This window comes from Myotis yumanensis, unplaced genomic scaffold, assembly GCF_028538775.1.
Source record: "Myotis yumanensis isolate MYYU_CA2020_CCGP unplaced genomic scaffold, mMyoYum1.0.hap1 SCAF_10, whole genome shotgun sequence".
In the NCBI taxonomy this organism is placed as follows: Eukaryota; Metazoa; Chordata; class Mammalia; order Chiroptera; family Vespertilionidae; genus Myotis; species Myotis yumanensis.
In genome coordinates this window covers 82,779,555-82,794,145 of record NW_027223761.1, presented here as the reverse complement: position 1 = coordinate 82,794,145, position 14,591 = coordinate 82,779,555, and the positions used below count along the sequence as shown (strand labels likewise).

Sequence of the window (14,591 nt, the reverse complement as noted above, 5' to 3'; positions counted from 1 at the left end):
GCAAATAAAGTGGAATGTTAAGATTCAATAGTATGGTGGGTCCATGTTTTCTCAACTGTGTGATTTAAAGATCTCATTAAGAAATCTACTTGAGCCGAAACCGGTTTGGCTCAGTGGATAGAGCGTCGGCCTGCGGACTGAAGGGTCACAGGTTCGGTTCCGGTCCGGGGCATGTACCTGGGTTGCGGGCACATCCCCAGTGGGAGATGTGCAGGAGGCAGCTGATCGATGTTTCTCTTTCATCGATGTTTCTAACTCTCTATCTATCTCCCTTCCTCTCTGTAAAAAAATCAATAAAATATATTAAAAAAAAAAAAAAAAAAGAAATCTACTTGAAAGAATGAAACACATTAAACATTCACTCAGTCAAGCTTATTGAATTTATTGTGTGCTCAGCACTGTTCCAGGCTGTAACATGAGAAAAATTACAAAAGATAACAAGGGAAAAATATACTCCGCACTATATTGATTTGCAGGCATTTCCATGTCGCTTTGTAAAGCGTTCCTAGGTTGTTTTGGGGTATGTGGTGGTCTCCTCCATGTCCCCCGAAAGCTTCCAGCACTGTTGAAGTATGTGCCACAATGGACGTCCCCTGAAGAACCGGGGGTGGGACAGGAAGGGTGGCCTCCTGCTGATGGGTCAGAACTGAGGTCTCCTAAAGGGGAGACATGTTGAGGGAAACTACCAACCCTGAGGGCTCAGGGTCCTCAGTGAATCACAGGAAGGCCAATGTGGGGAAGCCACAGAGAGGCCCTGGGACCCGCACTCCCCCTCCTAGGAGATGTGCTTGAAGTGCTCACTGTAAGAAAAAGATGCATAGCTACATGCTGTACTGGGTGCCGCCAGGCTCCTCACCTTCTCCTTTCCTCCTGATTGTGCTAACACCAGGCACTAGCACCACCAGAGGCCAGTGGGGAAGTCTAGCGCCCAGTGAAGAAGTGGTAAAGGTCCAACATATAACCTATGATGCTCAAGAGAAGGGGGGAAGTGGGGACAGAGGTACCAGCAGAAGGGACTGGTCTGTGCTTGGCCAACGCCCTGGGCTGGGCTGCTCCCTGTGCACAGGGTATTTTATTTCTATGCAATGAGCAGGGCTCTAAATGTTCAGAGTGAGCAAAGCTACACAGCATGGGAAGGAAATCCAAGACATGCAGGCCTTTCTAGTCTCACACCAGGCAAGTCCCTGTGCCTCCTGTGCGAGGTGCTGAGGAATACTGGTGGGAAGCACAGAGCAGGCCCAAGTCACCAGGGCCATGCCACACATAGATGCCAGATGACATCAGAACACACAGGCAAAAAGCTCTATCCACTTGGCACAGGCATCTCATGCAGGCCCCCAACCTGAATAACAAGGGCTTGGGTCCAGCCAGCAGCCTTGCCAAGGATACCTGTACCCTCAGGGTCAGATTCAGTGGAACCCTCCTGTGGATGACAGATGCACCCCAGCCAGGGATGCAAGCACAAGTGGAAGTGGCATCTCACTGGCAACATGGCCAGGCAGAGGATGCCTTGGAGGGGAGGGTGCCCAGGGGCATGGCACCCTCCGTCTCACCCTCCGCTCAGAGCCAGATCTCCTCACTGCTCACACTGGACACTCGGTAGATGTAGCCCAGCATTGGGAGACGGATGAAGCCTGCCGGGTCGGAGATGCCCAGGAGTCTCAGTGACCCTCATCCTTGGAAGTCAGGAAGCCCCTCCCTGCCCCTAGGGACTCAGAGGCATAAGTAAAGGGCTGAGGAGCAGGGGAGGAGGGTACCTCGGCTGGTGAGGAGGCCGCCGGGCTCTGAATCCAGGAGCTCTGGCTCTGGCCGGCTGTTATTCCAAGCCGTCTGTCGGTCTGCTGGTTTCCCTGTTGGGTGACAAAGGGGGTGGTGCCAGGACAAGGAGTGTGCCTGATGGGGCCTTGCCCCTCCGAAGTACCAAGGTCTCTTTTTCTCTTAGAAGCATCTCTGAAGCTCAATTGATTAGAGCATCATCCCAATACACCAAGGTTGCTGGTTCCATCCCCGGTCAGGGCACATACAAGAATCATCCAATGAATGCATAAATAAGCAACAAATCTATGTTTCTCTCTCTTGCTCCCTGCCCCCCCCCCCCCGCCCTTTCCTCTCTCTCAAATCATTAAAAAAAAAAAAAAAAGGCAGCACCTCTGAATATAAAACAGGGGCCGCAGAGGGTCCTGGATGTACCTCTGGAGTCTGGAGTGAGGTCGTTGAGCTGAAGGTTGGACGGGAGGGACATGTTCTCCCGGGGCAGGCGCACGTTGTTGAGCTTCAGGTTGTTGGAGTCACTGCAGGTGGACAAAGCCTGGGATGCGCCCTGGCTCCAGCAGGATGAGTCCTGCTTTGGAGCCAGTTCCAGGACTAGCAATAGCTGCACCTCCATTCAGCCCAGCTCCCCAGCCCAGGGGCAGTTACCTAGAGAGCAGAGATGGGCGCCGGGAGGGGCCTGAGGAGAGAAACCACACCACCACTTCAGTGTGCCCTCCCACACCGGCCTTTGCCCCCTGCCCTTCCAGACCCAGGACTCTCAGGCAAGGAGTCTCTCAAACACCAGCCCTGGCTCTGGGACCAGAAATGCCGTTCCCAGTGCCTGGCCCTGCCTCCTGGATTACCCGTGGCCACACCCCAGAGACACCTGCCCTGCCACTTGTCAGATGACTTGTTCTGCCCTGCTGCTCACCCTGCCCTCCTCTCCACTCTCCCAGCCACCCATCACTTTGGCCTTACCTTTGGTCGTCTTCTCTTTCCTGCAGACCAGGCAGGCCACTAAGGTGCTGAATGCCACCAGGGTGCCCAGCGATAGCCCTCCGGCTACAATGATGCCCAGCAGTGGCACTTCCACCCGAGTGGCCAGGAGTCCTGCAGGTGGTCTTTTGGTTAGGTTCCAGGAAGGCAGGGCCCCCAACTCTGAGATGCCACAGGTCTGACTCTGTCCTCCTTGCCCAAGGTGGCTGGGGACACTCACTCGCAAGCCTCATCCCAAGGGCAGCAAGTCCTCCCGTTTCTGTACTGACGCTCCTCGCTCACCTTGGGCTGGGAGCGAGGCACTGGTGACCCCCACATCGTTGGCAGCGACCACAGAGAGGTTGTGTGCCAGGTTGCGAAGCTGCAGCTGCACTGTGTGGTTGGTGAGCCAGGGGTAATTCCGGGCATCCAGCACCAGGAAGTCTGAGGTGTTGACAGTCACCGGCCCATCCTGGTCGATCCAGGTCACATTGGCAGGCGGGTTGGCACGGACCAGGGCAAAAAGAACAACCAGGAGGCCCTGGCCCTGAGCTTCCTGGTACTTGGCCCCGACCTGGGCAATCTCCGGTTTAACTGGGGCAAAGCAAAGGCCAGCATGCTCTCACCGCAGCTCCTCCTACTCCTGCCCTTTCCTCCCAAACCCAGAGGGACTTCTAAGGGGACACTAGGAACTAGGATGGCTATGTCCACCTCAGAGGCAGCATTTTGTAGTGATCAAGAGTATAAACACAAGGCCGGTCGGTGTGGCTCAGTGGTTGAGCATCAACCTATGAACCAGGAGGTCACAGGTTCGATTCCAGGTCAAGGCACAAGCCGGTTTGGAGGGCTCCATTTCCCCAGTGGGAGGCAGCTGATCACTGAGTCTCATCACTGTTTCCATCTCTCCCTCTTTCTTCCTCTCTCTCAAAAAAGTCAATAAAAACATATTTTTAAAAAAGAGTATAAACACTAGAGCCAAAATGTATGGATCTGAATACTGGCTGTGCTTCTTCCCAGCTAGCGGTGTGATCTCTGCCAGATTGCTTAACTTCTCTGTGCTGTTTTCTAATTTGTAAAGTGGGGATAACAACAGGGATTCGCTCATGGGATTATTGTGAGGATTAAAGTTAGTTAATATTTGCAAAGCGCTTAAATGTGTGTTCAATGTCCTATCAGACCATCTGCTATGTGGCTGCTGGGGGTCCCCGGGCAGAGGACCTCGCCCCCTGCCCACCTCGGGGACACTCACATTGCACATTGAGGATGACCGAGGCGTTGGCGGCAGGGCCACTGCCCGGGTCCTGCAGGGAGCAGTTGAGCTCATGCTGGGACCGCTGCGCAGTGACAGTGAGGGTGCTGGTGCCCCCCGAGAAGGCCTCCCCGCCCACACGCAGCAGCCGTGAGGTGCTGGCCTCCTGCAGCTGTCCATCCAGGTACCAGGCCAATCGGGGGGTGCCAGACACCCCCGCCACTCGGCAGGTGAAGGGGTGGCGTTCATTCTCCCGAAGTGCCCGCTCAGCCCAGTTCTGGCCATCGATTTGCGGCGCCAACTCCCCCCAACCTGGAACACGACAGAACGTTCTGGGTCGGGCTGGCACTGCTCTGTGACCACGATGAGGCCCAGTTACCGAGGGGCAGCAGGCGGAGAGGTCTCCCACAGGGAGTGGCTGCACCGTGGGCACGTGGGTCGGGAAACCCAGCGCTGGAGCCGAGGGGCTGAAGGCGCCCCAAACCTAGGTGCAGGCAAGAAGGGGAGAGAAGGCGCGGCCCGGAAGTGCCTGCAGAGGGGTGTACCTGAGCTCAGGAGGGCTGGCAGGAGCAGCAGTGTGTGCGGGAGGGCGGCTGGGCCTGCGGGCAGCGCCATGGTGGCCGCGGCCGGGCTGCCAAAAGAAGGGGCGCGCCTCGACATTAGCCAGGTGGGAGCCGGCAAATGTATTCCTCCAGAACTAGGTCTCCAGAACAAAAATAAACCACGCAAGTAAACCAATGTAGACCGACCCACGGGGCGGAAGGCAAGGAGGCGAGCAGCCACGCGCGGAAGGCCGAACTGACTCGCCGGCGAGCAGGCACAGCTCCGCAGACTCCCAGCCCCGTGCGGCCCGCCCCAGGCGCAGGCCCCCTCCCGCGCCCCTCCCTCTAAAGGGCCGCCGGCTCCAGACCCCGCCTCGCCCGCCCCCCCACCCCATCCTTCCGGCTGCGGAGGCGAGGGTGGGCTGAGGAGAAGGTGGTCCCGCCCGCGGAGGTCGCGAAAAGCGCCCACCCCGCCCCCCGGCCCGCACCTCGCCGTCGGCCCAGCGCGGCCCAGCGCAGCCCAGCGCAGCCGCAGGCAGTGACGGACGCCAGCCGGGCGGTGCCGCGCTGGGCTGGACCAATCAGCGCCGGGGCCGCGGCAGCCTACCTCGCCCCGCCCCGCCCCGCCCCCGGCCCCTGCCGCGCAGGCGCCTCCCGCCCTGGGCGCCCGAAGCCCCGCCCCCGGCCGCCTCTCCCCTGCTGCGCAGGCGCGCCCCGCAGCGGCGCAGAAACGAGCCGGAGACTGGCGAGCCGGCAGCTTTATTGGTTCGGGCGGCCCTCCCGCCCGCGGGGCTCAGCGCGGGGTGCGCTCCCCGCGCAGCTGCCCCATCACGTCGGCCAGCATGCGGTTGCACAGCGCGGCATACGGGTTCAACAGCACCAGCTGGCGCCGCGCGAAGGGGCTGCCCAGCCGTGCCGCCCGCTCGAAGTCCCGGCGGGCATCGTCGTCCCGGCCCTGCAGCCGCGCCAGCAGCCCGCGCTGCACGAAGCTCTGGCGGGCGGCGCGGCCCCGGCCGCCGCTCAGCGCCACGGCGCGCTCCAGGTCCTCCAGGGCCCCTGCGGACAGCGAGGACAGCCCGCGCTCAGGCCTGGGCCTGGGCCTGGGCGCGGGCAGGGCGGCGGTGGCCGCTATTGCATCGCACAGATGGGCGGGCCCGGGAGCCGGAGACTCGCCGTGGCTCCTGGCCGCGGCCAGTGGTGGCAGAGCCCTCGCCCCCCACACCCAACACCCGCACAGCTGGGGCTCCGGAAGCCCCCGTGTTCATGAGTCTGGCCCGTGGCTGGCCTGTGTCTTCCACGTGGACGTGGTTCCCCAGCTACCACGTGCCGGTGACTGAGTCCCAGAGCCCCAAATAGTTACAGTTTCTTACAAACACAGGCAAGTCCATTTCTCTTTCTTTTTCCCTTTGAAGGCTTTTCGCTCCTCTTTCCCGTGGTGTGACTTTTTTGACAATGAGGAAGGGTTCTCCTTCCTTACTGCCTTTTCTAAAAGGCTGCCTCCTGCGGCCTCTGCAGGGGTGGAGCCGCAGCCTAGGCGTGTGCTGCCGGGGAATTGAACCTTCCCCGTGCACGGCGCCGCCGGCTCAGCTACACCGGCCCGGGCTCCATTGTGTGATTTTTAAAACAGCGTTTCTCCACTGACCGCCTTTCCTCGTTCTTTATTTCCAGCGTCTTCACTATTTTGTATCTAATTTTTTTTGAAGGGGTCTTGGAGCCAGAGCCGGCCTGCCGCATTTTTATTTTTATTGTCCGCATAAAATACTGGGCATGTGAACTCCGCCTCGGGGAGCCTGCTGGCATCTGCTGTAGGGCCCACCGAGCTGCATTTCTGCGTTCTCATTTCACTCTTGTTCTCTATAGTCTAGATGAGAGACCCCGCCAGGATGGTTGGGGAGCTCACCGTCCTAGCAAGGCTGAGCTGCCTTCTGGCTGTTTTGGTCCCCGGAACCCAGTGGGGGCTCTGGGCCTGGGCCTTTGAGCAGCTCCCTGATGGCAGCGTTTCTCGGTTTCCCTCAGAGGAGCTGGTCTGGAGGAATGGAAGGCCTCCTCCAGGCGAATGGCCTCTGGTCCTCTCTGGGGTTTCGGTCAGTAGGCTGTCTCTAGGACCTTTACAGCCCTGCCGGACCCTGCCCTGCCTGGGCCAGGTGACAGACCAGCCTGGCGGAGGCTGTTCCCATAATGGAGTCTAGATCCCCAGCCTGGCAGTACTGGTCCCAGGAGCACGCCCACCACCAGGAGTCTTAGCAGTCTACTAGACTTCTGTGGCTCACCACTGGTCGGCCTGCGCTCTGGTTCCTAGCATGGCCCCTTTTGTCCCACTGTCCCCACTCCGGCTAGAATGACCTAAATGCCACAAGTCTGATCCAGTCACTCCCGGTTAAAATCCTTTAGTGATTCCTGTTTCCTTCCAGGCCCTGCCCCATTCTTCCACCACTCCCTGGTCCAGTCAGCTTGGAGGTATGACATTCCCTGTACTTCTCTTTCATGCCTTTCTGGACTTCTACAGGCTGTGCCTTCTCCACTTCTTCCCCTCCATCCAGCGAACTCCTACTCATCCTTCAAAACCCACTCATCAGGAGCAGATGCTTCTCAACCTATTATGGTGGTATTGTAATCATGTTTGTCCTGGCGCCTGGTCTGCAAGCTTGAGAAGCAGTATCACTCTGGAGCCCTGACACCTGGTTCCAATCCCAGTTCTGCTACGTCTCAGCTGTATGAGAGCAGCATGCTACCTGACCTCCATGCTTCAGTGTCTTCATCTGTAAAACGAAGGTAAGACTACATACCTTCCAGGGTTGTGAGAATTAAATTAGTTACTACAGCTTACATGTAAAGTGCTTAGTGGCTGGCACATAGTAGTTGCTGTATCTTTTATCTTTGTATCCTCAGCTCCTGGCCCATTATTACAATAGTAGATTCTCATGAAATGTTAAATAAATAAATGGAATGCAATCTAATCTGACTTTCACAATAGTCCAAGAGGTTAGCAGGGACCATAATATCTCTCTTATAGGTCAGAATGCAGATTCCAGAGGGGTTGAATGACTCCCCACCCCCAAACCCCAACCCTACAACCACTTCATCTCAGGTCTGTGCATGGCAGGGCCCCTTCTGTAGAGGCTCCAGGGCACCTCCCCTCACCTGCCACGTCTCCCTGCAGCCGCCGGGCCTGGGCTCGGTTGTTGTAGGCTGACGCCCTCTCGGGCAGCAGGTTGATGGCTTGGCCAAACCTCTCCAGCGCTGTGCTGAGGTCGCCAGCCTCTGCTGCGGTCACCCCCTGTAGCTCCAGGGCCTTGGACTGCTCCAGCTGTGCTGGCGGGAAAACTCCACCTGTGCCAGGGAGGGAGCCAGGAGGGGGCAGGTGTGCAGTTGGGAGCAAGAAGCAAAAGCCACCTCAGGCTCTGGACACGTGAGCCAGAACTGCCTGGGCTGAGGGGTGGTCACAGCTGGAGTGAGATGCGGTATTTGGGACAGGGGAGCCGAGGTCACCCAAGGCTAAGCCCCAAAGGAACCTGGGAATGAAGGGAATGAAGCTCAAGCTCCTTAGCCTGCAGCTAAAAGGACTTGCTCCAGGCCACACAGCCTGTAAGTTGCACAGCTTGGAGTTGAGCCCAGGTCCTTTCCTGAGTGTGCCCCCGTTTTGCTCGATTGAACTGCCTCCAACACTGAGGCCTCCGTGACACCCCCAGGTCACGAAAATCCCTCCCCACATATCCCCAGCTTTTCAGACTGAAGTCTCAGTAAGGCTTAGGCGTCACCCCTTTAGAAACAAGGACATAAAAACCTCGATGGGGACCCCAGTCCTCACTGGGGACCGATGGAAAGCCAGAGTGCACTGTGGGAGGATTGGCTCAGAGCTGCTTGTGATGGCAAGCGGCACTGAATGCTCGCTTAGCTTGGAACCATGCAACAGAGCCCTGCCCTGCCCTCTTCCGGTCTTTGTGGTGATATATTCTGTTACGACAGTGATATGAGTTTAGTAGCACCCTCCTACACCCCAACACAGTGAAGCTTGGATCATGGGGAGAATTGAGTGGTGAGGTACATTCAGAGATGTGAGGGCTGAAGGACTGAGACAGGCCCTGGCCCTTTCCTCTTGGCAGTGACTCTTGTCAACCCCCCATCAGTGTTCTAGGGATTCTCCCATCTTCAAGGCCAATTTTAATCATTGCCCAAGGGTCTGGAGCAAACATGGGGTTTTGTAAGATCACCTACCTTGGCCTCCCCAGGAAGGCCTGCAGACCAGCCAACGTAGAGAGCTATCCTCCAAGGTCAAATACTCACCTTCATCATCTTCCTCAGCTTCCTCTCCCAGGTCCAACCCAACAACGTCTCCAAATGGGGTGTCGGGGTTGAAGATGGCCTGCAAAACTGCCTGGTCGTTCAGCGTCCCCATGGTGCTTAACTCCCAAACTCCAAAAGGTGACTCAGGATGAGAGGAGGGAGGGAGAAGTGGTGGGTGGGGCTGAGCTTTGCAGCCAGTGGATCTGAGGGAGGGAGGTTGAGGACCATCCCCATGAAGAGGAGTGTCCTGTTCTTTTGGTTACAGGGTAAACTGGACGACCTTTGGCCCTGGGCTCCTGACCCTGGCTTGGCAGAACATTTACAGCTATTTCTCAACCACCTCCCACCAGCATTCCCGTCCCAGGAGAAACAGTAAATACATTTTCAGGCTTAAGGTGGAGGGGAGAGAGCCGTGCTGTCCAGGTTCTCTTTTGCGTGCTTTTATTCTATTCAGATCAGGAGGAAACCAACAGAAGCCAGGGCTTGACTACCCATGGGTTAGGGAGGGGTATGCAGGCAGTAAAGGAACTATTTCTTTGTCCTCTTGAGCCTTTCTTCAAGTCCAGAATTAGGTGCTGAGTAGACATCATTGATAAGGAAAGGAAATGCTGTGAAGAGAGCCGGTGTGGAAGGCAGAGGACTGTGGCAGGCATCCTGTTCCCCTCCCCCAACCCTCCGACCAACGAAGCCAAAAGAAAGGTCCACCACGTGCAGCAATAAACTTGACATGTTTATTAATTAAACTATCACTTAAATAAAAAAAAGTGCATAGAAAATAAACATGTTTAAAAACTCCTTTTTTTTTTTACAACTATGTACACTTTTTACTTTTACATTCAGTCTTTCGTAGAGAGCTTTCAGCATTATTATTTTTTGAACTATTAAAGTTATTTTCCTTCATCCCTGTCACAGGGAGTTAACACTGATGGACTTTAGACACTTTTTTTTTCCCTTTTTTTTTTTTCCTTTTTTCTCTAACCAGAAGCTCGGAAGAACACAAGGAAAGAAAAAAAACAACCGAAAGATCTGTTATACATGATAAAGGTATCAAGAAATGTCATTTTTAGAAAAGAAGCTTGTCATCTGTTGAGCTTTTGAAACAATTATTCAACTACCTGTATTTACTAAAGAGACTGTTAAAAGTTCAATGAAAGAAACACCACGAGTCTATTTTCTTGGTTGAAAGACAGAACTAGAGTACCTGGGAGCAAGATACCAGGAAAGCACAGAACACAATTTTCCCCTAAATGCAGGTGGTAACCCCAACATTCATAACCAAAAATAGAAAAACAAGGAGTACAGATACTGCCTGGCAACATCCACTGGCAGAAAAGCATCCAGGTGGCACCTCCTGCGTCGCTGACCGCTGGGACCGCTGTCTGCCTCCCCCGTGTCCGGGCCTCCCTGTTCCCGAGCATCAGAAGGGCCAGCGGCTTTTTCCGCCGCCACTAGCAACTGGAACACACCCCTACCTATAGTGTTAAGAGAATGAAAGCCATGGACTGCACGAGGCTTTGTTACACGGTGCATTACTATATTAGTTCCTATATATATCATATTTATACTTATTTGAAAACCAAAACACAAAAGTTGCAAGTTTAGAGAGTGAGTCTTGACTGGTGTTCATGATTCGGCATAAAACCATCTGCTCAATCACCTTGTATTGCTTTAAAATGGAGACGAAACAAAATCACACCCAGCCCTTTGCAATGACCCGCTTTTCCTTAAAAAAAAAAAAGGAAAAAAAATTTTTTAACCTAAAATACCCCAAATCAAACTTAAAAGTTATCATCTGACAAGGTTTGGACCTTTAGTAGTTTCGGATATTTGAACGTCAGTCCTTTAGAAAGATACATTCATTAAAAGATTTTTTTGTGTTGTGTTGTTGTGTTTTGTGAAATCCAGGTACCGCGTGGCCGGGGATCTGCAGGCAAGCAGGGCGGGGCCCGGATCGCGGCAAAGGAGCCTGGGCAGAGCATACAGCTGCCAGGGCTGCCCCTAACTCGTTACTGGTCTAAAACCAGGAGGGGTTGTGCTGAAGGTGGTGGGACCGAGTTCTGGTCAAGGGTCAGTGCCGGCAGCTTCTCTGGTTACACAGCCATCTCTGCCACCAGGAGAGGCGGCCACAGCAGCAAAACCGGCGGGTGCCAGTGTTCACAGAACCAGCCAGGTCGCAGCCTGTCACTCCTCAGGGACGTGGGGTGCCCCTTGGAGACTTAGGAGTGACCCACCGCAGTACCTGTCTGCACTTCTGTGAGGAGACTCCTTAGCTCACTTTCAAAACAAATTTAGGTGTTTTGGAGGCAGCTATCCCATCTGCCTGCTTAGCTCACTCCCCAAGTCCCTGGCAGGTTGGCTGAAGTTTGGCAATGAACTCAAGGCTGAGCTGTGGGAGGGACTTCTCGTTTCCGTGGTTATAACCAGGGAGGGAAAGGCCAGGCAGACCACCTGCAGCCATAGGAGGAGACGCAGGTTTGGGAGAGAGGAGGGGCTCACAGTACTCGGCCTAGCAGAGCAGTAACTGGGTCTGCTCAGCTGAGTCTCCCCCACCCCAGACTGGCCTTTGGTGAAGTCGTGACCCATCAGTGCATTAATCATTCCAGTAACAAATGCAGCTTAAGGTTTTTTTCTAAAAAAAAATTAAAAAAGTAATAAAGGATTTACAAAAACCTCACACAGTGCAATAATAAAGGAAACCAGACAGTAGTGAACCCTCGGGCCACCATGTCTTGTTCATGGGCAAGAGGAAGGAAGGGAGGTCTGGGTGGAGTGCCTTCTCCACGTCCCAGGGCGGTCTCTGCACCCTGGCCACAGTGCTGGGCCCCGCAGGCAGGGGAACGGCATCTTTCAGCAGAGCCACCACATGAAGTTCTTAAGGGCACGGGAGCCCAGAGCGAAGGCACAGCAGAGCCGTGAGCCGGGGCAGAGCTGGCGGAGTATTGCTTGGCTGGACTTCCCAGGGAGGGGCTCCGGGGGAAGGGACTACACGCTCTGAACGAGGCGGAGAAACAGATCTGCTCCCTGGGGAGCGGTCAGACTGCTTCAGCTTCAGTGGGGTCTCTGCAGGAATGAGGGCTCAGCGGGCAAGGGGGGAACGAGGTGATCTGAGGCCGAGGGTGATGGGGATGTCAGGTGCCATCCGCTCGGTCGCTGTGAAGCGGGAAAGGAGATGAGCACGGGTCACCGCTCGGGGTCAGGGAGGGGCCAGTGCAGGAAAGAAGAGGAGCGGCCCCAAGGGGCTGGGTGACCTTCCTTTTATTGTCGAAGAGCAAACCCAGGAAACGTTTATGTCAACAGGGCACAAACAAACTGCACATGAAACAACAGAAACTTCCAGGGGGAGCTGGGCAGGAAAAACCAGACTTTGCATGTACAGCTGAATAGTTTCTTTAACTTCATCCTATGAAAATAAAAACTTATTTAAAACCGATCTTTTAAATTAGGATAATACCGCGGTTTAAAAAATAGCCTTGTCATAAGTGCTTCTCCCTATGAAGTGCTTCTCATAGAAAAATATACAAAATATATTTACATTTATAAAACCTTAAATAGTAAACTGTAAACAGAACAGAGTAAAATCTGATGACTTAATTTAATAGGTCGGGACACTGTCTCGGGGAGGGAGGAAGCAGAGGGCCCGGGCGGCCACATGGGAGGGCGCAGGGCAGTAGTGTCATGAACTCACTTAGCCGTGGAGTTTGCATAGGTGGCAGTCCCCTCAATGCAAGGTGCTCAGTCCCCAAGGTTTGAGCCTTGAAATCTGATTAGTGTTGTGCCTTCAAATGGACGTGGACCCTTTAAAGATCAAGTCTTCCTATGTTGTCACGAAGGGAAAATGGTCACCGTGGCCTAGGGATGGGGCCCAGAGGCACCCTGGCCCGATGCTCTGGTTGCTGCATGACTCAACTATTGAAACAACCTTTCCCTCGTCTCAAATATCAGGCTCCGGACGTTTCTCTAAAACTCTCAGCGGAGTTTTGAGAAAACGCCTCATTCTGTCTGGTTCTGGCCAAGGCCTCCTGTCCACCTCCCACTGGGAGTGCCTCCAGGCTCAGGGGACGTTCGGAGGCGCATAGTATGCCCACAGGGAGTGTCCTTGAGCAGGAGTCTCTGTCTCCTCCACCCAGAGAGAATGGGAAAGCAGTGGAGGCCAAGCAGGGAAAACAAGGGAAGTGGAGTGAAGAGGAGTGAGGAGGAAGCCGCTCCTGCGGTCAAGGAAGGAAACTGGCCGAGATAAGGCTCATGGGGACGGACTCCCGCTTACAGCCACAGGCTCGATGTTTGGTAATTAATTGGCACAACCCCAACACAGAATCCCCTTTCCCAACCAGAAGCGAGTGCTCCCTGGGAAGGCAGGGAAACCACCCGCCTCCTGTTTGTTCCCCGACGGCTCCAGCTGGGCCTGCCGGCAAGCCGTCAGGGACCAAACCACCCCCACCCAGGGCTCTGCCTGGCCCCTGGCTACAGGGCGTGGGAAAGGGCCACAGAAAGGACGGCCACTTCTCTCTGAGGAGAAGCTCAGGCCCAACCTCCCAATGCAACGAACCCAGAGCTCCTTCCAGGCAAGTCTAGTAGGGACCCCTCTCCCCATTTCTGAACAGCACACAACAGGGGGCCCCGGCAGAAGGCAGGTCCCGGATCTTCTCTGAGACCTCCTCTCTCCCCAGGACTGTGATCACATGTCTAATGTGAATACAGGACACAGGGCTCAGCCACCTGGGAGGCCCCTCAGGCCCCAACTCCCGGCTCTGGCGAAGGTGGCCCCGGTCCCGGCACCGGGGAGCGGAGCAGCTTCAGTTGAGGAACTTCCGGCATTTCTTGGCGCCACAGTTGCAGGGTAGCTTGTTGCTGGCATCCTCGATGGGAAACTTGTAGTCGTAGGTGAGCTCCTCCCCGCGGTAGATCTTGCGCATCGCAAAGATGACGATGTGCTTCTGTCCATCGATGTTGATGACCCGGGAGTAGCAGTTGGGCTCGCATGAGTGGTTGATGAAGCGGGCAGCGTTGCCATGCATGGTGGCGTCCACCACCTCAGAGTCGTCGATGCGGAACATGTAGCAGCCGATGCCCTGCATGCGAAGGCGAGCATCGGTTTAGTACAGCTCAGATTTGAGAGCATCTCCCAACCTTTTTCTTTCTTTCTTTTAACTGAGAAATATGTGTTTTTAAAAAAATTTTTGTTAACCCTCACCGAGGATATTTTTCCATTGCTTTTTAGGGAGAATGGAAGGGAAGGGGAGAAACCAAGAGAGAAACACTGATGTAAGAGAAATACATCAACTGGTTGCCTTCCACACTTGCCCTGCCCAGGGCCGGGGATCGAGCCTGCAACCAAGGTGTGTGCCCTTGACTGGGATCTAACCGGAGACCTTCCATCTGGGGGCCGATGCTCTATCCACGGAGCCAAACTGGCCAGGGCCCAACCTTTTCCTGATGTGACTTATAGTTGCTGCTGCTGAACATTTCTTCTGGTATAATTTCCAGATTCCTCCCATCTCTCAAGATACTTCCATGATGAATTCCTAGGTTATAGACACTAGATTACTGGTTTCTTTTTTTCTTTTCTTTTTGATGTTCCAGCCAACAGGAAAGAGAAACCTGAGCATTGTGTTGCCATGTGGTTTTGACTCCAAGAGCCATTCAGACAAACCTTCAACAAGTATTTTGTACACTAATCCTTAGAGTAGATTGTGAACTTTTACTGGTCCCACCACAAATTTCAGAGGATATAGAAATGTTGAAAAAAAAGTGTCTTTGAATCAATAAAGTACTATTTTTAAAAAATTGAT

The 14,591-nt window shown here is 54.6% G+C and overlaps 3 protein-coding genes across 6 annotated transcripts in view; all 3 read right to left on the bottom strand.

Annotated features, from left to right (window-relative positions):
- Positions 1-357: 357 nt before the first annotated feature.
- TMEM25 (transmembrane protein 25) lies at positions 358-5,058 on the bottom strand. Of its 3 annotated transcripts, XM_070426176.1 has the most exons (9): positions 5,007-5,058; positions 4,522-4,607; positions 3,977-4,288; positions 3,031-3,321; positions 2,731-2,862; positions 2,419-2,449; positions 2,191-2,291; positions 1,758-1,850; positions 358-656 (listed from the first exon to the last, which is right to left on the bottom strand). In XM_070426176.1, the coding sequence occupies exons 2-9, from the start codon at positions 4,589-4,591 to the stop codon at positions 382-384; spliced, it is 1,305 nt and encodes a 434-aa protein (XP_070282277.1). In that variant the 5' UTR covers positions 4,592-4,607; positions 5,007-5,058; the 3' UTR covers positions 358-381. The 3 variants fall into 3 exon arrangements, with proteins under 3 accessions (XP_070282277.1, XP_070282279.1, XP_070282278.1); XM_070426178.1 differs by lacking the exon at positions 5,007-5,058 and having other exon boundaries at positions 571-1,634; positions 3,977-4,318; positions 4,522-4,768; XM_070426177.1 differs by lacking the exon at positions 5,007-5,058 and having other exon boundaries at positions 571-1,634; positions 4,522-4,767.
- A 203-nt stretch (positions 5,059-5,261) lies between these two features.
- TTC36 (tetratricopeptide repeat domain 36) lies at positions 5,262-9,012 on the bottom strand. Its single transcript, XM_070426175.1, has 3 exons — positions 8,803-9,012; positions 7,660-7,848; positions 5,262-5,574 (listed from the first exon to the last, which is right to left on the bottom strand). Exons 1-3 carry the CDS (start codon positions 8,912-8,914, stop codon positions 5,312-5,314), a joined length of 564 nt encoding a protein of 187 aa, XP_070282276.1. The 5' UTR covers positions 8,915-9,012; the 3' UTR covers positions 5,262-5,311.
- Positions 9,013-9,511: 499 nt separating this feature from the next.
- KMT2A (lysine methyltransferase 2A) overlaps positions 9,512-14,591 on the bottom strand; it is a 90,956-nt gene continuing 85,876 nt past the window's right edge. For both annotated transcript variants that reach the window (XM_070426173.1, XM_070426174.1), the window contains one exon: positions 9,512-13,871. In XM_070426173.1, the coding sequence (XP_070282274.1) occupies positions 13,596-13,871 (276 nt within the window). In that variant the 3' untranslated portion in view covers positions 9,512-13,595. The remainder of the gene's footprint in view (positions 13,872-14,591) is intronic.